The sequence below is a fragment of the Ranitomeya variabilis genome, chromosome 5 (assembly GCF_051348905.1).
Source record: "Ranitomeya variabilis isolate aRanVar5 chromosome 5, aRanVar5.hap1, whole genome shotgun sequence".
Lineage (NCBI taxonomy): Eukaryota > Metazoa > Chordata > Amphibia > Anura > Dendrobatidae > Ranitomeya > Ranitomeya variabilis.
The window spans coordinates 376,345,718-376,367,384 of NC_135236.1; the positions used below are offsets into that span (position 1 = coordinate 376,345,718).

Below are 21,667 nucleotides of genomic sequence, written 5' to 3' on the forward strand. Positions count from 1 at the left end.
TACATATTTGTCCTTGTCATTAGTCTGCATGGTTACATTTACAAGGATGGTAAGGACAGCACATACATATGCCAATTATTTCACAGAGAAAAAACATGTGTATAATTATAAAACAGTCAAACATAAAGTTATAAACATAAAACTCTTAAACTACAACCAAACCAAGCCTCTGAAACTATTAAGCCGCCATTTAACGATAGCAGAACAGTATTTCCCCCCTCCACTGCGCGTATTTCTTGCATTGTTACGTTGTTAAAATGTAAAATTTGCCATTTACCTCTTATTAAAAATCTTCTCTGTTCTCATGAACAGGGGGATATTCAGTTGAATAGCTTACTACATGTGGCCCGGACTACAGTCCACCCTTCCGTCTTAGAGGTGGCCAGTCTCCTAGGCAAGGCGCCCAGTGCTAACAAGCTTCTTACTATAGAGCTTGCAAGCACTGCTCTAAAGATTCAGCCATCTTCAGTATGACTGCACTCCTTCAGTGCTTGAGAGGGAAAACTACAGAGTTCAGGCCGTCGGCTAGGCCGTGCTGACGCTCCGACCGGTCAACCATCAGGGGCACATTGGCTTCCCACAAGCAGGAAGTCGGCAGGCAGAAGAGGCGTGTGCTCCTGAACAAAGAACGAGAGAGAAACCCCTTAAGAGAACCTGTTAGCAGGGTTTTGCCACCTAAACTACAGGCATTGTCATATTTGGACTTTGATGCTGATTAAAGAGAACCTGTCAGCAGGATTATGATGAGTAACCTACACACAGTGTCAGGTCGGCGCTGTTATACTGATTACAATGATACCTGTGGTGAAGGAATCCGTCTTGTGGTTGTTGTTGTTTAATCTTTATTTTCAGTTTTAAGTTATTGATATGCCCGTTCTCTGGGCGGGCCTGTGTGGGGGTCTTCATGTGCTGCTCTGATTTGGTATTCATAATGCAGACTGCTCTCAGGTCACTGCGTGCTTGGGGGACCCACCATGTATCCTTTTTGGATTATCAGGTCCGGGATGGGGTTAAATTAAAAGAGGGGGTAAATTAATCTAATTTGGATGCGGCACCTAGCATATATTCTTGTACCTATATATTCAATAATAGCTTATGTAGTATCTTATGAAATTGTTTTAGCCCCATGTGTCCAAATGCAGGTAGCACGCAGATCCTATATCTATACTGATGTTCAGTGGCTGCTTTTTAGTAAATTGGTGTACAGGCATAAGAGGATATATGAGTTTTATACCCCACTTTAGAGAGAGGATGGAGAGATTGGGGTATTATGTAATTATCCTGTAAACATCCCGGTTTGCTAATGCATACAAGGCCAACATATACGGTATGCTACATTCTATCTAGGATGTTTATGGGCTGCACTATCTGTGGGTGTAGCTTCCCCTCGTACACAAACCTCATTACATCCTGCGTTTAATCTATCAGCGGCAAGGGTAATTATGGCATGTGTTAGCGCATGCGTCGAGCAGTACTGGGTAATGATGGATAGCGAGTACTTGTGACACGCAGCTCGAGATGGGCGTATACGATCCTGAGTGCCAATGAGCCCGGACGTAGTAAATATCTCATTACGGCATGCTCCCCTGATACGCAAGCTGAGGGAGTAGTTGCTACTTCCGCGTGTCACCGCACGCAGACGCAGTGAGAGGTCCGTCGGGATGTGTATCACTTCCGGATGGCTTACAGGAAGTACCGATAGGCACGCTAGTTCCGGCGGCATTTTGCTTAAATTGAGGTAAATGGCATCACAACTCACCTCTATCTGATACCATCGAGACATGATATGAACGATCGGGCCTCCTGATGAGCCAGAGGGGCGAAACGCGTAGAGGCTACTTTAAGTAGTGGGCTGACGGCGAGGCACCTAACGATGAGTACCAATTCTATACATCAGTATATGGTTCCTCAATATCAATAGGGGTCATTTTTTGTTTACAGCATTGGTATATCTATGAACACTGTGAATTATTTTGTATCGGGCAGGTGGCCCAGAGTATGAGATGTATAAATCTGTCTATTATATACAACGCTGTATGTGACCCACGCTATAGTGTGCCGCTGGCTCTTGTTTATCAAGATTGAGCCTAATAGAGGGACTGATGTGGTCCCATACCCGTCAAGAGCCCACCACATGTTCTCCATTGTTTTTAATATTCACGGTGTTTTGGGTGTAGGTTTCCCTAAACGTAGGAACTACATTGTTTAGTACCTAGGGGTACCTGTAGATTATTCTGTGTGGGTAGAGGGACCCACTGGTAACATTAGGGTTTTGCAGGGACCCCAGGGTAAGCCACCGCGGAGTGGGGGCGCCACAACGTTCCCCCTAGGGCGCCAACCCCCACTGGTAGGCAGGTATCAGCATAGTTGGCATATAGGGATCCCTTCCTTCCCATTACATCAGTTTTTTCACGGTGTGTATTTTTGTTTGTTTTGGTGCAGCCACAGGTTGGTGGCATTTTAGATTAATACAATAAATTATTCTTGCTTTGGGTTCCATATGAATACCTGTTCTCCTGATATTCCTAAAACAAAAAAAGGTTTGAAAATGCCGCTTACTGCGCAGACACCGGCGGCGCCATCTTGCTAGAGAAAAAAAGAAATCCCTCCTCTAAGATGGTGCTGCCTGCGCAGCTGCAGCTATCGGGTTATCAATAGCTGCTACTGCGCAGGTGTGGCCAGCGCCATTTTCAAACATGTGGGGTTTTTTTCTTCAGCATTATCAGGAGAGCAAAGAAATCAATTATAAAAACATTACATATGTGACCGGGCTGCAGTGCAGGTGCCACCGCCGGCGTCTGCCTGCAGAAGGGTTCCCTCTCCCCCAAGATATATAATGTTATGTGAATTAGGGGGCTCACTGAGGGGTATGTGACCTGTCAGGAGCCATACTGATCAATACCTAAGCAGAGCACCACATGGAGATCCTCTGCACAGGCCACCCCGGAGCACGGGCATATCATTAACTGAAAATAAAGATTAAACAACAACCACAAGGCGGATTTCATCACCGGGTATCAGTGTAATCAGCATAACGGCGCCGGCCTGACACTGTCTGTAGGTTACTGTGCACAATCCCGCTGACAGGTTCCCTTTAAAATGACACCTACATTGAAGGAATTTGTTTTGTAGTTTTCATGTAATGATATCTTTGTGCATCGATGAGGGCTGTGGGTGGGGTCTTATCTTGGTGCTCTTGTCCTTTATTCATCCTGTGTGAATGACAGGTCACTGATATAAAACCTAAATTAAACATACCGTACTTGGTATCACTGCGTTCATAAAAGTTCAATCTATCAAAATATAAAATTAATCCTTTAGATAAATTGGGTTATGAGAAAATAAAAATAAAAACACTGGAATGTTTTTTTTTTTCTCTCTGCAACATGAATGGATCGTTCACATCGGATTTACATGTGATAAAACGTATTACTGGTATATTCTTCTCTAGTAAGAAGGTCACAGCAGTGCCCTCTGCTGGCCGGGAATAGTACGCCATTGTACTGCACAAGTAGTATTTTTCTTAGCATTATACTTACACAGTCAGCATCCATCAGTTATTCAGACACCAGTCTAGGGTTGTTTCATGGTAAGAATTCAGACAGGCGTCATGGTGTCCTCCCTGTAAACTGGTACCGTTGGGCTATCTCACATCAGACTTGTTGTTTTGTATTCCCATTAGGTGCAGTGAAATACATTGTGGCCGTAGCAGCATTTTTATTAACCTTTTACATCATATCTCAAGTATTTGAAATAAAGATGGATTCAAATTTAGGAAAGTTTTTGGGTAAGTAACAGCTCCACTGGGCTCATCGGCTGGGAGCATGTCTGGTGTGTTTCTGAAATAAGTCCGACTGTTTCTTTCACCGCTGACACCTCTCTCTAGTGAATGTGCAGGAACTGTCTATTGACTATATATTTCCTGCAGGGGTTCTCCAGCCGTATGATGATGATGACCTTCCTTAGGATGGTGAGGATCTTCAGCCTGGCCCCCCACCGGTCAGCTGTTATTAGCGCTGGTGGCTGATGGAGCTAATAACTGCTGATCATGACATGTCGAACCCCCACCGATCTGATAGTCATGGCCTATTCTATCATCACGTCTGACATCATATGACCAGAGAGCACAATAAAGAATGTGACTCTACAAGGAAATTAGAAATAATAAAGGCGTAGCTATCACGGTTTATGAGATAACTATGGGTGATTGAGTAAACTTCTACTACTTGTATGTAGGTGCAGTTAAGATTGTACCATTTCCTAGTAACCTGCTTAGAGTTTAACTTTAAGCTCCGTTGTTTTTGTGCCATAATGCCGGTATATCCCGTGCAGCATGTCCTAACTGTACTCATTTACTCACCTGATTTAGAGAAGCCCTCTCATCAGTTTTTTATACTCTTAATATATTGCAATCACCATATTATACAGCACTGTGTACTTACAATTGCTCATTTTACCTTTCTTCCCAGCTAATTCTTCTCTTTTTTTCTGCTCTATGTAGAAATAGGAAGTCTCTTTTTCCCTGCATGAATGATTCCGCTCTTCACCTTCTGACCCAGCGCAGACTTTGAGTTATGCGGGGACAATTGACCCCCTGTTTTTACATGGAGGTTAGAAGGATTCAGCTAGTCCATTATTAATCACGTGGTGTCATAGTTCTTCTCTTTTCCATTAGGTCTAACTGGGTAGAAAGGCAAAATGAGCAATTGTAAGTACACAGTGCCATATAATATGATGACTGCAATATATTGAGAGGATGAAAACTTTGATGGGAGGAGGAGTGCTTCTTTAATTGTACATTGGAAACACTTTTTAAGAATGTATTTATTAAATACATCAGATTTCCATGGTTACCTTTGTACAAGCATCTTATATGAAACATCAGAAAATTGCTATAAGCATTAGCAGCTATTTATTTACAGGTTTTTAAGTGACTTGCCTTTTTTTTTTTTTACTTTTAATGTCCGTTTAGTGTATTTTTCAATGCTTAATCGTTAACGGGAACCTGTCAGCAGGATTGTGCACAGTAACCTACAGTCAGTGTCAGGTCGGCGCCGTTATGCTGATGAAAATGATACCTGGGTGATGAAATCCGTTTTGTGGTTGTTTAATCTTTATTTTCAGTTAATGATATGCCTGTGCCCCGGGGCGGCCTGTGGCGGGGGGACTTCATGTGGTGTTCTGATTTAGGTATTCATACACAATGCAGACTGCTGACAGGATACTATATATATATATATATATATATATATATATATATATATATATATATATATATATATATATATATATATATAATCTCAATCTCTCTCTCTCTCTCTCTCTCTCTCTCTCTCTCTCTCTCTCTCTCTCTCTCTCTCTCTCTCTCTCTCTCTCTCTCTCTCTCTCTCTCTCTCTGTATGTATATATATATATATATATATATATATATATATATATATATATATATATATATATATATATAGAAAAAAAAATCACCTTCAGCATGCAGGACTGGCGGCAGCGGCGCCTGCGCTGCAGAATAATTGCATGTATAATGTGCATTTAATTATTTTATGTGCTAGTATAAATAAATTCATGAAAAAAAATATTCTGCCTCAAAATGGCACCGGCTTCGTGAACCGCCTCAAAATTGCAAACCGATAGACGCTACAGCGCCGACGTCGCCATCTTGCTAGAGAAATAATTGTCTCCACTAAGATAGCGCTGGCAATAGCATAATTGGGATCGCCACTAGATTCTACTGCACAGGTGCGGCTGGCGCCATATTAGTGGAGACCATTTTTTTTCTTAGGCTGGGTTCACATTTGCGTTTGTGTGCGCAGCGTACGATCCGCATGTGTCATGCATACATATCTTTATCATTATGTTTGCAGTGACATGTTTTTGCATGCTTTAGCCTGCGGATGCATGCGTCACTTCACGGTGTGTGGTGGGGTCCGGCGAACACATGTTGCATTTTTTTGAAGCGTCAAATTGCGGATGATTGTGTCCACAAAACGCATTACTGTCTATGGGAACACATTGGTACGCAAGGACTTGCATACTCATGCGTTCGATACGCATACATACTTTAGACTGCACATGTTCAGAGAATTATGTCACCGCCCCATCATGTGCTTAAAAAAACGCAAGCGCATGCCAAAACACATTTAAACGCATGCACTCGCAGCATTTTGGTTTGCGTCATGCGCAGATGATGCGCAGGTGTAAGCATGCTTCTGCATGCGTTTTGGCATGCTTTGCCACATGCAGACGATATGCTGCAGACAACATACGCAAATGTGAACTTAACCTTAGCAAGATGGTGCCACCTATGCTGCAGCGGCCATCGGATCGGCACAGGTCCCCCCCCCACAGGCCGCCCTGGAGCATGAGAATCTCATTATCTGAAAATTGAAAATTCAGATTAAACAACAACCACAAGTCGGATTTCATCAACCGAGGCATCATTTTCATCAGTATAACGGCGCCGACCTGACACTGTGTGTAGGTTACTGTGCACAATCCTGCTGACAGGTTCCCTTTAAGGGTATGTGCACACGTCCGGATTTCTTGCAGAAATTTCCTGAAGAAAACCGGAAATTTTCTGCAAGAAATCCGCATTTTTTTTTTTGCATTTTTTTTCCGTTTTTTTCGCGGTTTTTTTAGCATTCTGCAAGCGTAATTAGCTTGCAGAATGCTAAAGTTTTCCAAGCGATCTGTAGCATCGCTTGGAAAACTGACTGACAGGTTGGTCACACTTGTCAAACATACTGTTTGACAAGTGTGACCAACTTTTTACTATAGATGCTGCTTATGCAGCATCTATAGTAAAAGATAGAATGTTTAAAAATTATAAAAAAAATGCTTATACTCACCTGCAGACCTCAGCGGCGTCCGTTCCGTATAGATGGTGTGTGCGCGCAGGACCTTCCATGACGTCGCGGTCACGTGAGCGGTCACATGACCGGTCTCGACCAATCACAAGACAGTGACGTCATCGCAGGTCCTTCACCGCACACCAGCTACAGGAACCGAAGCGGCAGCATGCACCTGAGAGGCGGGAAGACATCGAGGGTGAGTAGATCACAATTTTTTATTTTAATTCTTTTTTTTTTACCACTTATATGGTGCCCAGTCCGTGGAGGAGAGTCTCCTCTCCTCCACCCTGGGTACCAACTGCACATAATCTGCTTACTTCCCGCATGGTGGGCACAGCCCCGTGCGGGAAGTAAGCAGATCAATGGACTCCTAGGTGTGCGGAATCCCCGCAATTCCGCATTTTTAATGAACATGTTGCTTTTTTTCCGCGATGCGATTTTTTCGCGGAAAAAAATCGCAACATTTGCACAAAAAATGCGGAATACACTGTAAATAATAGGAGGCATAGGTTAGCGTTTTTTTCGCGTTTTTATCACGTTTTTATAGCGAAAAAACGCAAAAAAACGCGAAAAATCCTGAACGTGTGCACATGGCCTTAGTCTACATTCACACTTGCATTTTCACAGTTCGTTTCTTCTGTTTTAAGTGGCAGAAAAATTTTATTAATGTCCAAAATGCATCCATTGTATAGAGCAAATGGCCCACATTGATGGTGGAGTCAGTTTGTGTTCCGTTGTGTCCAGTTTTAGAATGGAAGAAAAAGTTCTGCATCATGTGTGTTTTCTTCTGTTTTAAAAACAGACATTTAACAGAACTCGAGACAGATCTCATACTAAAAAAATAAGACCCCTATACTTACATTTTCTTAAAGTGAATATGTCAGGAGGTTTTTGCTATGTAAACTGAATACTGCAAGAGATAGAGGCTGAACCACAGAATTCTGGGATGTGTCACTTGTCGAAGTGCACTGTTTACTGTGAAGGATTTATCACTAACAGATTAACATTGCTGTACTAGACTAGTCTAGTGAGGCCCCTCCCCCTGTGATCACCTCACTGTCTATGGATATTGTATACAGAGAGTGGTGGGGGCGGGGTTAGCTTTCTCAGCTCTGGTGGGGGCGGGGTCTAGCTTTCTCAGCTCTGGTGGGGGCGGGGTTAGCTTTCTCAGCTCTGGTGGGGGGGTTAGCTTTCTCAGCTCTGCTTTATTCTAAATCTAAAAGCTCTGATTCTGTCAGAACTGCTGCACCCAGTAATCTTAGTGATACATCCTTGGATTCAGCTTCCTTTGCCTACATTATGCTGCTCTCAGATGAAGTAGCAAAAACCTGCTGACAGATTGTTTGTTATGCAACAGAACTGTTTTGGACATTAATTATTTTTGTTCCTTAAAGCAGAACAGGCAAACTGAATGACTAAATGCAAGTGTGAATGCGGTCTTAATATAATTTTGATTCTAATGTATGATTTGCAGTTTCATGCAGCGGGATTTTTATTTCTTTCATTGTAGGCAATGAGAGAAAATTGCCAAACTCCCCATAAACACGCATGGTGAAACTAGCGGTACCTGCATGTTTATTTTAATAGACTACAAGCAGCTGCTAGACAATAGAAGAATTCCCCGCAGTCATGAGGCTCCTATATAAATTGTACACGTTCTCAGTGGATCCTGAAGATATTGGCAGGAGCTGTCTGCGTTACGCTCATTTCTATGGCCATCTTCATACTGAATAGAAATAATGCTCTATAGGCGCGTTACCATGTATCTTGATTTCCTTGTATTTGCTTGCTCTAGTGACAGTTGTTTTTGTGTTGTCCCCCTTCTTTTAGCCAGATCACAGCTGGACCTTGTTGCACATCCTAGTAAGTACACATTTACATTGGATTTTATCTTCAAGTCTTACAAAGGACCCTTTGCTGAGAGATGCATTTACTAGGGTGTTAGGAAAGACCACCAAACCATAATTATCAAGCTACTAAAAGCCTAATGCTCCAGAATTCTAGCGGAATCTGATATCCCCTCCTCCCCTCCCATCACCTCCACCACAAACGAAAACCTTCATGACTTGCACCATATTTATCTATGGGTTTTTTTAGATTTTTTTTGCTGATTTCCGGACAAGGAGACTCGGCTCAGTTGAATCAGTCATGGCTTACTGGAAAAGGAGGGTGGCCTAACTGTGGCAATGTAATGCGCAGAAAAAGTGCCAAAAATGTGGTGAACTTCTCTGGCACACAGTTAACCAACTAATGGGTACCGACAGCTTAGACTAGACCGTTTAAAATTTAGATTTATAAAACAGCATGAACCAAGGATAAATCTGGTGCATTTTAAGATCATATAGTATAATTTTTGTACAGTCTAAAAATTGGACAGTATTGATGTTTTCTTCATTATTACCTTAATCCTATGTTATGTCTTCATTGGACACATCCATTAATTATGCCACAGATGAAAGCAAGAATAGGTTGGCATACAACTGTGACAAAAACCATCAAGGAAATCCGGTCTTCCGTGCTTCATATTCTAGTACTCTTACGTTGCTTGCGGTGAATAAGAAGAGCAAAAATGAAGTAGAGAAACCCATGTCTGTGACCAAATTAATCTGGTCCTCACTAGTAGAGGAGTGTAGAACAGCACGTGACTGCACCTCTCCTGCAAATCTATTTCTCCCTCTCCCTTAGCGCTAGTACCCAAGAGCAACACAAAAACCCCTATTAGAGAGACACCAGTTCCCTCAAACATCGCAAACTAAAACATCAGTGGTTGCTGTTCTGAAACATGGGCTTTGGGTCCAGGCTCGCCTGAGTGCCGCTGTCTTAGGAGTAGACCACAAGAACGGGACCATTGTGCGGTACAAGAGATGTCGCCCCCGTAGGCACGCTTTGGCGGGCTGTGCCCTTGACTATGTGTTGCTTACAGTAGTCTGGAAACTTTTAGCAGTTCCAATATGGAAGGGCAGAGAGTTTAGTTTCATGCATAAAATTACTCATGAGTGATTTAAAATTGTGCTGGTGCCATACTGGAATCGGTGATGCCTGTGCTGGTGTTGGTGACCGCAGCTGGTGGGTTTGCTTCGACACATTCTTTTTTTTTTTTCTTTCTTTTAAGTACAAATAATATGTATACTTCATCACAATAGCATCCCAAATCAACTCTGTTGAGGGACAGGAAAAAACACTAGCCCAAGTTTGCAACTTTTTCACTGTCTAATAGTTTTACAATCTCTTTATAGTTTTCTCACAAAAATAAACCATTAGTTCTACTCATCTACTATCATCATCATCTTCATGAGTAACCGATCAGAAAATTGATAATTTTTGAGCTCCCAACCACCGTCAAAATCTGCTCCATTTAATACTTTTCATGTCCTGTGGCTTTAACAGTATATAGCAAATTAACCCATGTATTTTCCATGCAGCAACCAAAGCGCCAAGATACAGGTGTGGCATTTCAAAGATTTGCCCGGAGAAGCACTTTGCCTTCAAGATTTCAAGTGGAGCAGCTAATGTTGTTGGGCCCAAGATCTGTGTGGATGATGTTGTGTAAGAACAGTTTTCCATTACTGCCTGCTGTAACAGCTGTGTGATTCATTCGATGTAGAAATGTAGTCATTCTTCTTCATACCTCCTTTACTGTAAAGACTTATGTGAGCCCATGCTGTCAAGGAAAATGTTCACACAATAATATTTTGCTGAGTCTTCTTATGCTAAGCTCACATGATCAGATGAAAAGTAGTCGCTGTATTTCATCTTAAAAAAAAAACCCTTTCTTTTTGTTATTTTTCCATTTGATTTTTGGTCCTTGTGGAAAAACATTCATGTGAAATAAGTTTATGTGGATGTAACCTTATGCAGATTTTCTTTCTTTCTGTAGTTTGATGAGTGGCGTGAAGAACAATGTTGGACGAGGCATTAACACTGCTTTGGTGAATGGTAGGTGATTCCTGCATTAGCTTTCACAAATGAGTTGGTTGATTAGGTGTGCCTAACCTTTCACAGTTCTGTTGTGGAGTCTGAGAGAGGTAATCGGCTATGAAACTGGTAACTGCTGCTGATTTTTTTTATTTTGCAATTTTTTTTATATATGTAAATGGTTCCATTAACTAGTAGAAAAATATAATCTGTCATTTTGGGCTACGTTGTAAGCTCTAAGTTTATCCTCTCAGAGGTTGGTCAAAGAAGCGTAATTTCAGTTGGAAGATATTTTAGCTTTTTTCCAATGTTCTCACCTCCACAGTCTATTGGCTTCCCCAGACCATTAAGGCTCCCATACACGTTAGAATAATGGTACGCAAAACCTCCGATTTTGTTGGAAATGGACAATCACCTAATGTGTTTGATGGCCTCTCAACTCTCCCCCAAGAGATGATGTCAGGAAAAGAATTAGGCAAGATGTTTTTCAATGCCTTTTAAGAATACACACACTCAGGCAAGCCAACTGCACGTGTGTGTAAGATGCTGCGGACCGTACTGTCCTACAACAACTATTTTTAAGGTTCATGGTAGTAGCTTATGAATATAAGATATCTTCTTCTGGACCACGTATAGACTTTTTAAATGTCCAGGCAGTCTGTATACGACTCTGCAATGATGTTTTAATCCATTATTGCAGAGTGAACAGCTGCATGAGGTTATACAGCCGCCGGAGGTTCAACCACCACCGGACTCGTTATAGAAAACTCACAGATGAGCAACCTCTTAGTGACTGACCCTATTTTGACCTTAATGACCAGGCCAAATTTTTTAAATCTGACCACTGTCACTTTATGCAGTAATAACTCTGGAACGCTTCAACGGATCCCACCGATTCTGAGATTGTTTCTCGTGACATATTGTACTTCATGATAGTGGTAAAATTTGTTCAATATAACTTGTGTTTATTTGTGAAACTATTGGAAATTTGGCAAACTTGTAATTCTTATGCCCTTAAAGGGAATCTGTCACCTACTTTTTCATATATAAGCTTCGGCCACCGCCATCAGGGGCTTATCTACAGCATTCTGTACTGCTGTTGATAAGCCCCCGATGTAACCTGAAAGATAAGAAAAGCAAGTTAGATTATACTCACCTCGGGGCGGTCCGGTCCGATGGGTGTCGCAGTCCGGCGCCTCCCATCTTCATATAATCACGTCCTCTTTCTTGCTTCCTGTCTTGGCTCATGCGCAGGCGTACTCTATCTACCCTGTTGAGGGCAGAGCAAAGTACTGCAGTGCGCAGGCGCTGGGCTTCTCGGACCTTCCTCGGTGCCTGCACACTGCAGTACTTTGCGCTGCCCTCAACAGGTCAGATAAAGTATGCCTGCGCCGGAGCCGAGACAGAAGCAAGGAAGAGGACGACATCGCATGAAGATGGGAGGCATTGGACCCGGAACGTGACGGCCATTGGACCGGACCGCCTCCCCAGGTGAGTATAATCTAACTTGCTTTTCTTATCCTTCAGGTTACTTCGGGGGCTACCCAAAAGTGATAACCTTCAAAAAACTGTACACTTCAAAGTTCTGAAAACCTCATTCAAGAAGTTTATTAACCCTTCAGGTGCTATACCGGAATTAAAGCAATGTGTAAGGAAAGAAATGAACATGTAACTTATTTTTCACCCCCCAAAATTTTCTAGCCCCAATTTTTTTTTCACAAGGTTAACAGGGGAAATTTGTTGTGAAATTTCTCCTGAGTAGGCTGATACCCCATATTTGGGGGGAAAAAACGATATGTCGCATTTGGAAAGCGCCTGATGTTCCTAAGCAGTGGAACCCCACACCCCCACAAATGACCCCATTTTGGAAACTAGACCTTTCAAGGAATTCATCTAGTGGTGTATTGAGCATTTTTAACCTAAAGGTGATTCACAAAACCTTATGGCATTTACCGTAGATGGAAGAACAAAAAATTTGATTTGTTTCCACTAAAGTATTGTTTTGGCACCAAATTTATAATTTAAACGAGGGGTAATGGGAGAAATTGTAGCCCACAATTTGCTATGCAATTTTTCCCGAATGTGGCTTTTACCCCATATGTGGTTGTACACTACTGTTTGAGCACACAGTAGGGATTAGATGGGAAGTAGCTCTGCTTGGCTTTTAGAAAGCAGAATTTATTTGAATAGATTGTGGGCTTCAGTAGCTGAGCCCCTGAAGTGGTAGAACCCCTCCCCCAGGTGACAACATATTAGAAACTTCTCTGCCTAAGGAATTCAACTAGTGGTGTAGTGAGTATTTTGAAAACAATTAAAACATTTAATTTTTGTATTTTCTGCAAATTTGTCAGGTACAAATAGGGTTAATAGGTGAAGCCAGACCCCAGCAATTTCACCGAAACACAGTGCTGCCCCACATGTAATCAGAAATTACTGTTAAGCCACACTTCAAGGCTAAGAAGGAAGGAGCGCTATTTGGCTTTTTGTAGCCCAGATTTTTCTAGAATAGTTTGCAGGTGACATTTGTGGAGCCGCTAAGGTGCCAGAATAGCAGAAAAACCTCAAAATTGACCCCATTGTAGAAATTGCACCTCTCAATGAATTCATCTACTGCGGTAATTATTTTGTAACATCCACCTCAGGGTTTTTTTCCTGGAGAATTGCAAATCTGCCTGTTTAGTTTCCATACATTGTGCCCAGCTTGTGCTTCTGGCGATACGCACTCCGTAAACTAAGTGCCTTCTCTCCGCTACAATAATGCAAAACATGTGGCTGCTTATTGCGGTTTAGGCACAATGGGGCTCAGAAGGAGGGGGCATTTGCATTTGGGAGCGCAGAATTGGTGGTAAGGGCCATGGTGCTTTTTCAGAGTCTTTGTTCTAGCAATAACCTAGGAACCCCTATAGTTCCAGTGGCAGATGATGGACCTGAGTGGGGGCTGGTTTTGTGTTGGATAAATTAGGGATTTTATCGGTAACATTTTTGATTGCTTCCAGATCGCATTTTTGTGTGCAATTTGCTTGTCGGGTCAGTAGGATTACAGCAATACCAGATTTATATTGTTTTTTATGCTTTGCTACTTTTACATACTATAAACAATATTTTACAAAAATGAATTTGTTTTTGCTTTGTCCTATTTTGAGAGCTGTAACTTTTTAATTTTTTTGCTGAATGAGTCATGTTAGGGCTTGTTTTTTGCAGAACAGTTTCACATTTTTAATTTTACCATTATTTTTTACATACGACTTTTTGATCACTTTTTACGCACATTTTTGTGACTCCATATGATATAAAAGTGAGATTTTGGGCATTTTTTTAATTCTCTTTTTTTACGACGTTTGTCTTATGGAATAAATAACGTACCAGTTTTTATAGAGCGGGTCGTTCCAAACGCAGCAATACCAATTACGTGTACTTTTTGTTCATCTTTATTTTATCACAAACAGTGCATTTTGTGTGGCGAAACAGCTTTTCGTGATTTGTGTGCACTCTTTTTGGGGATGGTTTAACTTTTTTTTTTTTTTTACCAAGTCCCACAGTGGGCCATGTATAATTTTTATTTTGATCACTGGTTTCTTACACTGCAGTAATCGTGTACTGCAGTGCATGAGACTGTCAGTGAGTCACTGACTCAGCCTGTGAGACCCAGCATCTGGTCTCACAGGCGACCATACCCTGGGGTCATCACATGACCTCAGGGCACCATGGTAACCATCGGGACCCGAGATTCTCATCGCGGGGGTCCGATGGTTAGTAATGGGGTCTTGTGACCCCTGTGCAACCAATTAAATACCGCTGTTGCAATTGACAGCAGTATTTAAGGGGTTAATCGGCTCCAAAACTGGACGGAGCCGATACAGTAGGGTTATGCTGTCATGTGGCACCGCACAACGCTATTCCCATATTCCTCAGTGTCGTTAAAAAGTGGCGTTGAGGAATAAGGTCCCTTAATAACCACCATTTAAACGAGTTAATTACTGTATCTGCCTTTTCTATTGCTGCTTCTCAGCACTGACCAACCTTTGGTATATACAGTATAGGAAGTTTTAATGGGACAGAGGAGTAGTTGCTGGGTCCTAAGACTCAAATCAGCTCTGTTGTTCGTGCAGGAAGCTGGATTTCCTTTGTACATGGAGCCTAGTATGGTAGCCCCAGTTACAGGGGAAATTTGCAATCTAAAAATGTGATTAAATGATGAAATGTCCACTAAGAGATTTTTTCGACCTTAAGGGGGAAGGGTACACAATGTGTGATGTAAATGAAAAATTATATTAAGTAAGCAACTGCCAATCAGAATCAATATGTTAAGCCCCTCCCCGGGGTAAAAAAAATCCATTTGTCCGATATATAAAAATAAATTCTTTTGAAAGGTGAACATAATTTAGTTAACCTGTCTTTTAGATTTGTTAAAAAATAAAATATGGTAAAATAAAAATGTTGAAAATACACATCTCATTTTTGCCTTTACAAATAATAATTGTATACTTTTATACTCTTGACCTTTTACATACGGAAGCTCTTTAATATGAGCATTTATGTCTTTTTAGGGAAAACTGGAGAAGTAATTGAAACAAAGTATTATGACCTGTGGGGTGGAGGTAAGGTATTGGTTTTCTTCTATAAAAAAAAAAATGTGCATTTGTCAAAATCTTTAGAACTTACCTTCTTAGTAATCCGTTAATATTGACTTTGGAAAGGACAAAAAGGATCGTGATGGTCCTTCATAAATAGAAAGCACAATGCAGGTGTGGACAGGGCCCTGTGTGTAAGTGTGTATGTACCGTATTTTTCGGACTATAAGACGAACCGGACTATAAGGCGCACCCAGGTTTTAGAGGTGGAAAATAGGGAAAAATACCGGATTACTCACCAGTAATGCTCTTTTATAGAGCCCACGACAGCACCCACTAGAGAGAGGGGATCCGCCCCTAGGAACAGGAAACCTACAGAGAGATAAAAGGTGCGGCCCCCCCTCGCTCCTCAGTTGTTTTACAGAGAATAGGAGGAACCGCCGCCAGGTTTTAGTTAATAGGTTCAGACATATATACATATTTACAACCTTATACTATATTATTCTATTATTTACACCTCCTTACCAAGGCACCACGTGCATCTAAATAAAGGAAAAGGGAGGGATGTGAATGGGTGCTGTTGTGGGCTCTATAAAAGAGCATTACCGGTGAGTAATCCGGTATTTTCTATTCGCCACGACAGCACCCACTAGAGAGATTTACAGAGACTATAAATTGGGTGGGTTAACTGAGTCAAGAACCGAAACCCCAAAGGTTAGATCAGAAGCAGCAGATAGGTCTAATCTATAGTCCTTATAGAAGGTATTACGCGAAGACCAGGTTGCATCCTTACATATAAGGTCTATTGGCACGTTCGCCCTTTCTGCCCAGGAAGTCGACAAGGCTCTTGTAGAGTGTGCTCCCACATGCATTGGAGGATCTCTTCCTCTAGCTTTATACGCTAAGATTATGGCATCTCTGATCCAGCGTGATAGCGTGTTTTTTGTGACTCTGGAACCTTTGGTTTTACCCTGAAAAGACACAAAGAGCGCCCTGCTCTTCCTCCAATCCCTAGTCCATTCTAAATAGGCTAGAACAGTCCTTTTTACATCTAGGGTATGAAGTCTTCTTCTGGAGTCGAGTGGTCTTTATAACAGGTAGGTAATAAGATCTCCTGGGATCTATGAAAACTAGTGGCTACTTTAGGGAGATAACGAGGGTCCGTCTTCAAAATTATCCTATCAGATGTCACAGATAAAAAAGGAGGATCAATTGATAAGGCATGTAGATCACTCACTCTTCTAGCAGATACCAATGCCACTAATAATATAGTTTTTAACGAGATGTTCTTTAATGAGGCTGTATGAAGAGACTCAAACGGGCTCCGCGTCAAAGCATCTAGGACCAAAGTTAGATCCCACTGAGGCACCTGTGGTATATCTATTGGTTTTGACCGCTCACATGCAGATATAAAACGAGATATCCATTTATCACCTGCCACATCATAACTGAAGAGAGCTCCTAGAGCTGAAACTTGAACTTTCAGAGTATTTACAGAAAGCCCCAATTCAAGCCCTTTTTGCAAGAACTCTAATATTGAAAATATAGGCACCTCAGAAGAAAGTTGTGTTGTATGAAATTCAAGAAATTTTCTCCAGGCCCTGACATAGATTTTGGTAGTAGAAGGCTTTCTACTCTTCATGAGGGTATCTATCTACAAGCCCACTAGAAAAACCTCTTAGATTTAATAACTGCCTCTCAAATTCCAGACAGTCAAATTCATGCCCTTTACCCGAGGATGAAAAAACGGTCCCTGAGACAGTAGGTCCCTGGTCTGAGGCAGAATCCAAGGGTCTGTAGTTGACATCGCCCTGAGCCATGAAAACCATGGCCTTTTGGGCCAAAATGGGGCTATCAACAACTCTTGCCCCTTCCTCCCTTATTTTTCTTATTACTATGGGCAATAGATTCCATGGAGGAAATGCATAAGCTAGGTCGAATGTCCATGGCACCTGAAGGGCATCGAATATGTCCGGGTTGTCTAGTCTGCACAGAGAAGCAAATGTTTTGACTTGACGGTTGGACCTTGTTGCAATCAGGTCTATTTGAGGTATGCCCCACCGGGTTGTTATCAATCTGAAAATTCTCCTGTTGAGCATCCATTCCCCTTGATGAAGGGTGTGACGGCTGAGGAAATCGGCACGAAAGTTGTCTATGCCTCTGATGTGCACCGCTGACAAGGACAACAGATGATTTTCGGCTAACATCATGATGTCTGATGTGATTTCCATGAGAGTGTCTGACCGTGTACCTCCTTAATGATTCAGATAGGCCACCGCAGAGGTGTTGTCGGAGAGGACCCTTGTGTGAGAGCCTCGTAGCTGGGGAAGAAAGTGGAGTAGGGAATAATATATGGCTTTTTATTCTTTAACATTAGAGTATTTATCAGATTCTGATCTGGACCAAAGACCCTGAACCACCTGATCTTGAAAATGTGCCCCCCAGCCTTCAGGACTAGTATCTGTGGTCACTATACTAGAAGGAGCGATAACCCATAGTACCCCTTTCGACAGATTTTCCCAATTTAACCACCATGTAAGGGAGTGTACTACTTCTGACGTTAGAAAAACTGTCTGATCCAAATGTCCTCGACTTCTAATGTCCTCCTGTAATATAAATTTCTGGAGCTGCCTGGTATGAAACTGCGCCCATTTAACTGCAGGGATACATGAAGTCAGTGAACCTAGCAACGACATGGCACTTCTCAGTGACATACTACGTTTTTTGATTGCTAAGCCCACTTTGTCAATTATGGAAGCTTTCTTATCGTCAGGCAACCAACATACTTGTTCAACTGAATCCAGAAGGAGTCCTAGGTAGTGTTGAGCGATACCGTCCGATACTTGAAAGTATCGGTATCGGAAAGTATCGGCCGATACCGTCACAGTATCGGAATCCAATCCGATACCGATACCCGATACCAATACAAGTCAATGGGACTCATGTATCGGACGGTATCCCTGATGGTTCCCAGGGTCTGAAGGAGAGGAAACTCTCCTTCAGGCCCTGGGAACCATATAAATGTGTAAAAGAAAGAATTAAAATAAAAAATATCGCTATACTCACCTGTCCGACGCAGCCGGGACTTCAGCGAGGGAACCGGCAGCGTTGTTTGTTTAAAAATCGCGCTATTACTTGGTTACGTGAATTCCCGGCTTGTGATTGGTCAGGTCGGCCATGTTGCCGGGACGCGGACCAATCACAGCAAGCCGTGACGAAATTACGTCACGGCTTGCTGTGATTGGTCCGCGTCCCGGCAATATGGCCGCCCTGACCAATCACAAGCCGGGACGTCACGGGAGGCTGGACACGCGCTCATTTTAAAATGGGCGCGTGTCCAGCCTCCCGTGACGTCACGGCTTGTGATTGGTTGCGCCGCGATCAACCAATCACAAGCCGGGAGGCTGGACGCGCTCATTTTGAAATGGGCGCGTGTCCAGCCTCCCGTGACGTCACGGCTTGTGATTGGTTGCGCCGCGATCAACCAATCACAAGCCGGGAGGCTGGACGCGCTCATTTTGAAATGGGCGCGTGTCCAGCCTCCCGTGACGTCACGGCTTGTGATTGGTTGCGCCGCGATCAACCAATCACAAGCCGGGAGGCTGGACGCGCTCATTTTGAAATGGGCGCGTGTCCAGCCTCCCGTGACGTCACGGCTTGTGATTGGTTGCGCCGCGATCAACCAATCACAAGCCGGGAGGCTGGACGCGCTCATTTTGAAATGGGCGCGTGTCCAGCCTCCCGTGACGTCACGGCTTGTGATTGGTTGCGCCGCGATCAACCAATCACAAGCCGGGAGGCTGGACGCGCTCATTTTGAAATGGGCGCGTGTCCAGCCTCCCGGCTTGTGATTGGTTGACCGCGACGCAACCAATCACAAGCCGTGACGTCACGGGAGGCTGGACACGCGCCCTTTTTAAAATGAGCGCGTTTCCAGCCTCCCGTGACGTCACGGCTTGTGATTGGTTAATGGCGGCCATGTTGCCGGGACGCGGACCAATCACAGCAAGCCGTGACGTATTTTCGTCACGGCTTGCTGTGATTGGTCCGCGGCCCGGCAACATGGCCGCCCTGACCAATCACAAGCCGGGACTTCGCGTAACCATGTAAAAGCGGGAATTTTAAACAAACAACGCTGCCGGTTCCTGCGCTGAGGTCCCGGCTGCGTCGGACAGGTGAGTATAGCGATATTTTTTATTTTAATTCTCTATTTTACACATTTTAACATTAATGTTGTTCCGATACCCGATACCCGATACCACAAGAGTATCGGAATCCCGGTATCGGAATTCCGATACAGCAAGTATCGGCCGATACCCGATACTTGCAGCATCGGAATGCTCAACACTAGTCCTAGGAATTTTTGAAAAGTAACAGGTTGGAGTCTGGATTTTTCCCAGTTGACAATCCAGCCAAGCGTTTGTAAAGAAAACGCCACTTCCTCCAACCTTTGCTCACACTGTAAGGCATTTTTTCCCACAATTAGGAGATATGGAATGACCAGTGTGTCTTTTAATCGCAGAAAGGACATTACCTCCAACAGTAATTTAGTAAAAACCCTTGGAGCCATAGATAGGCCAAAGGGCATTGCCCTGTATTGTAGATGACGAACCGGACCATCTATAAAAACTGCTACCCGAAGAAACTGCTGGTGTGACTGGTGTATAGGAAGATGGTAATAAGCATCCTTAAGATCCAGTACTACCATGTAACAGTTAGGGAACAAATTTTTAATGGCTGACCGAATGGATTCCATTTTAAATGCTCTGGGTTTTATGAAGGTGTTCAGCTTTCTTAAATTAAATATAGTTCTAAAGGATCTGTCAGGTTTAGTAATCAGAAACAAGGGGGAGTAGAACCCCTTCCCTATTTGAGACGACGGAACCTCTATTAAGACCCGTTTGGCCAAAAGGGACTTAATTTCAATTTCCAGTGCCTCTTGCTGTAGTCTGGATTTTAGGGAGGTGAGCAGGAAGGAATCCGGAGGTGTTCGGATAAAGTCTAGGGTGAGGCCTGAAGATATCAAATTTATGGCCCATGGATTAACAGTTATCTTCTTCCACTGATTAATAAATCCCAGAAGTCTACCGCCCACTGGTGGAATAGGGTTCCCGGAATTTTTCTGCTGGCCTGAAGGGACGCTTGTTGAATAAATTGCCCTTCTGCCTGAACTCTTAGTTTCTCCATTGGTCCTTAAAGCCTCCTTTCCTGCCAAATGATGGCTTCCTGAATGCCCTTCTGTAAGAAGGAACAAAGGGATTAGGAAACCCATTCTTCCTTTCACCCGCCTTAGTGAGTATATCATCCAGAATGGCTCCAAAGAGGTACTCACCCTGACTGGGTATGGCACACAATTTGGATCTAGACTGGGCATCTCCCTTCCAGTTCTTTAGCCATAATGCTCGCCGAGCAGTTTTGGAGAGGTTAGCTGTCCTGGCCGCCAGGCGGAGAGAATCTACTGAGGCATCAGATATAAAAGCCGCAGCACCCTTAATCAAGGGAATAGACGCACGTAATTTCTCCCTGGATACGCCACTCTTGATATTTTGATCCAGCTGCTCTAGCCAAACTAGCATAGACCTGCTAGTACACGTGGCTGAGATTGCCGGCTTGAATGCAGTGACACAGGCTTCCCACGATTTTTTAAGAAGTGCGTCTGATTTTCTATCCATGGGATCGGATAAAGAACCTGCATCCTCCACAGGTAAAGAAGAACGGCGAGATGTAGACGCCACAGCCGCATCAACTTTTGGTATTTTAGCCCAGGAATTCAAATCCTCGTCATCGAAGGGGTAGCGTCTCTTACAGGATATTGGCACAAACCCCTTTTGTCCCTTACTCCATTCTTTCTTAACGAGGTCTTTTATGGCCTGGTTTACCGGAAATATGTGGCCTTTTCGCTGAGAGAGACCCGCGAACATAACCTCCTGTGGCGTTTGGGGTTCTTTTGACTCAGACAACCCCATCGTACTCCTTACTGACTTAACCAAGTTGTTTACGCCATCAGTTGGAAAACAGACATAGTCCTCTTCATCTGATGAATCAGACAGCTGAGAGACATCTGAGTCCACTTCCCCACTCTCTGCTGATGTGTCAGCTTTAGGTGAGGATACTCTCCTACTTCTCTTTTCAATATTTATGGAGGGACCACCTCCCAATGACTGAAGTTCTTCCCGAATCATTAGCCGTATCTCATTCATCTTAGCGGACCCCTCCTGCCGCAAGGTGTTATCTATACAAGCCTGACACAGTTTTTTAGAATAAGAGTCAGGCAGGGGCTCGGTACATATAGCACACTGTTTGTGCTTGGTCTTCTCC

The 21,667-nt window shown here is 43.1% G+C and overlaps 1 protein-coding gene across 1 annotated transcript in view; it reads left to right on the forward strand.

The window, feature by feature from the left end:
* The window catches only part of FAM3C (FAM3 metabolism regulating signaling molecule C), an 82,170-nt gene that overhangs the window by 39,719 nt on the left and 20,784 nt on the right, over window positions 1–21,667 (forward strand). The window contains exons 4-8 of the mRNA XM_077264965.1: window positions 3,683–3,787; window positions 8,694–8,726; window positions 10,286–10,409; window positions 10,741–10,799; window positions 15,326–15,376. Of these exons, the coding sequence (XP_077121080.1) occupies window positions 3,683–3,787; window positions 8,694–8,726; window positions 10,286–10,409; window positions 10,741–10,799; window positions 15,326–15,376 (372 nt within the window). The remainder of the gene's footprint in view (window positions 1–3,682; window positions 3,788–8,693; window positions 8,727–10,285; window positions 10,410–10,740; window positions 10,800–15,325; window positions 15,377–21,667) is intronic.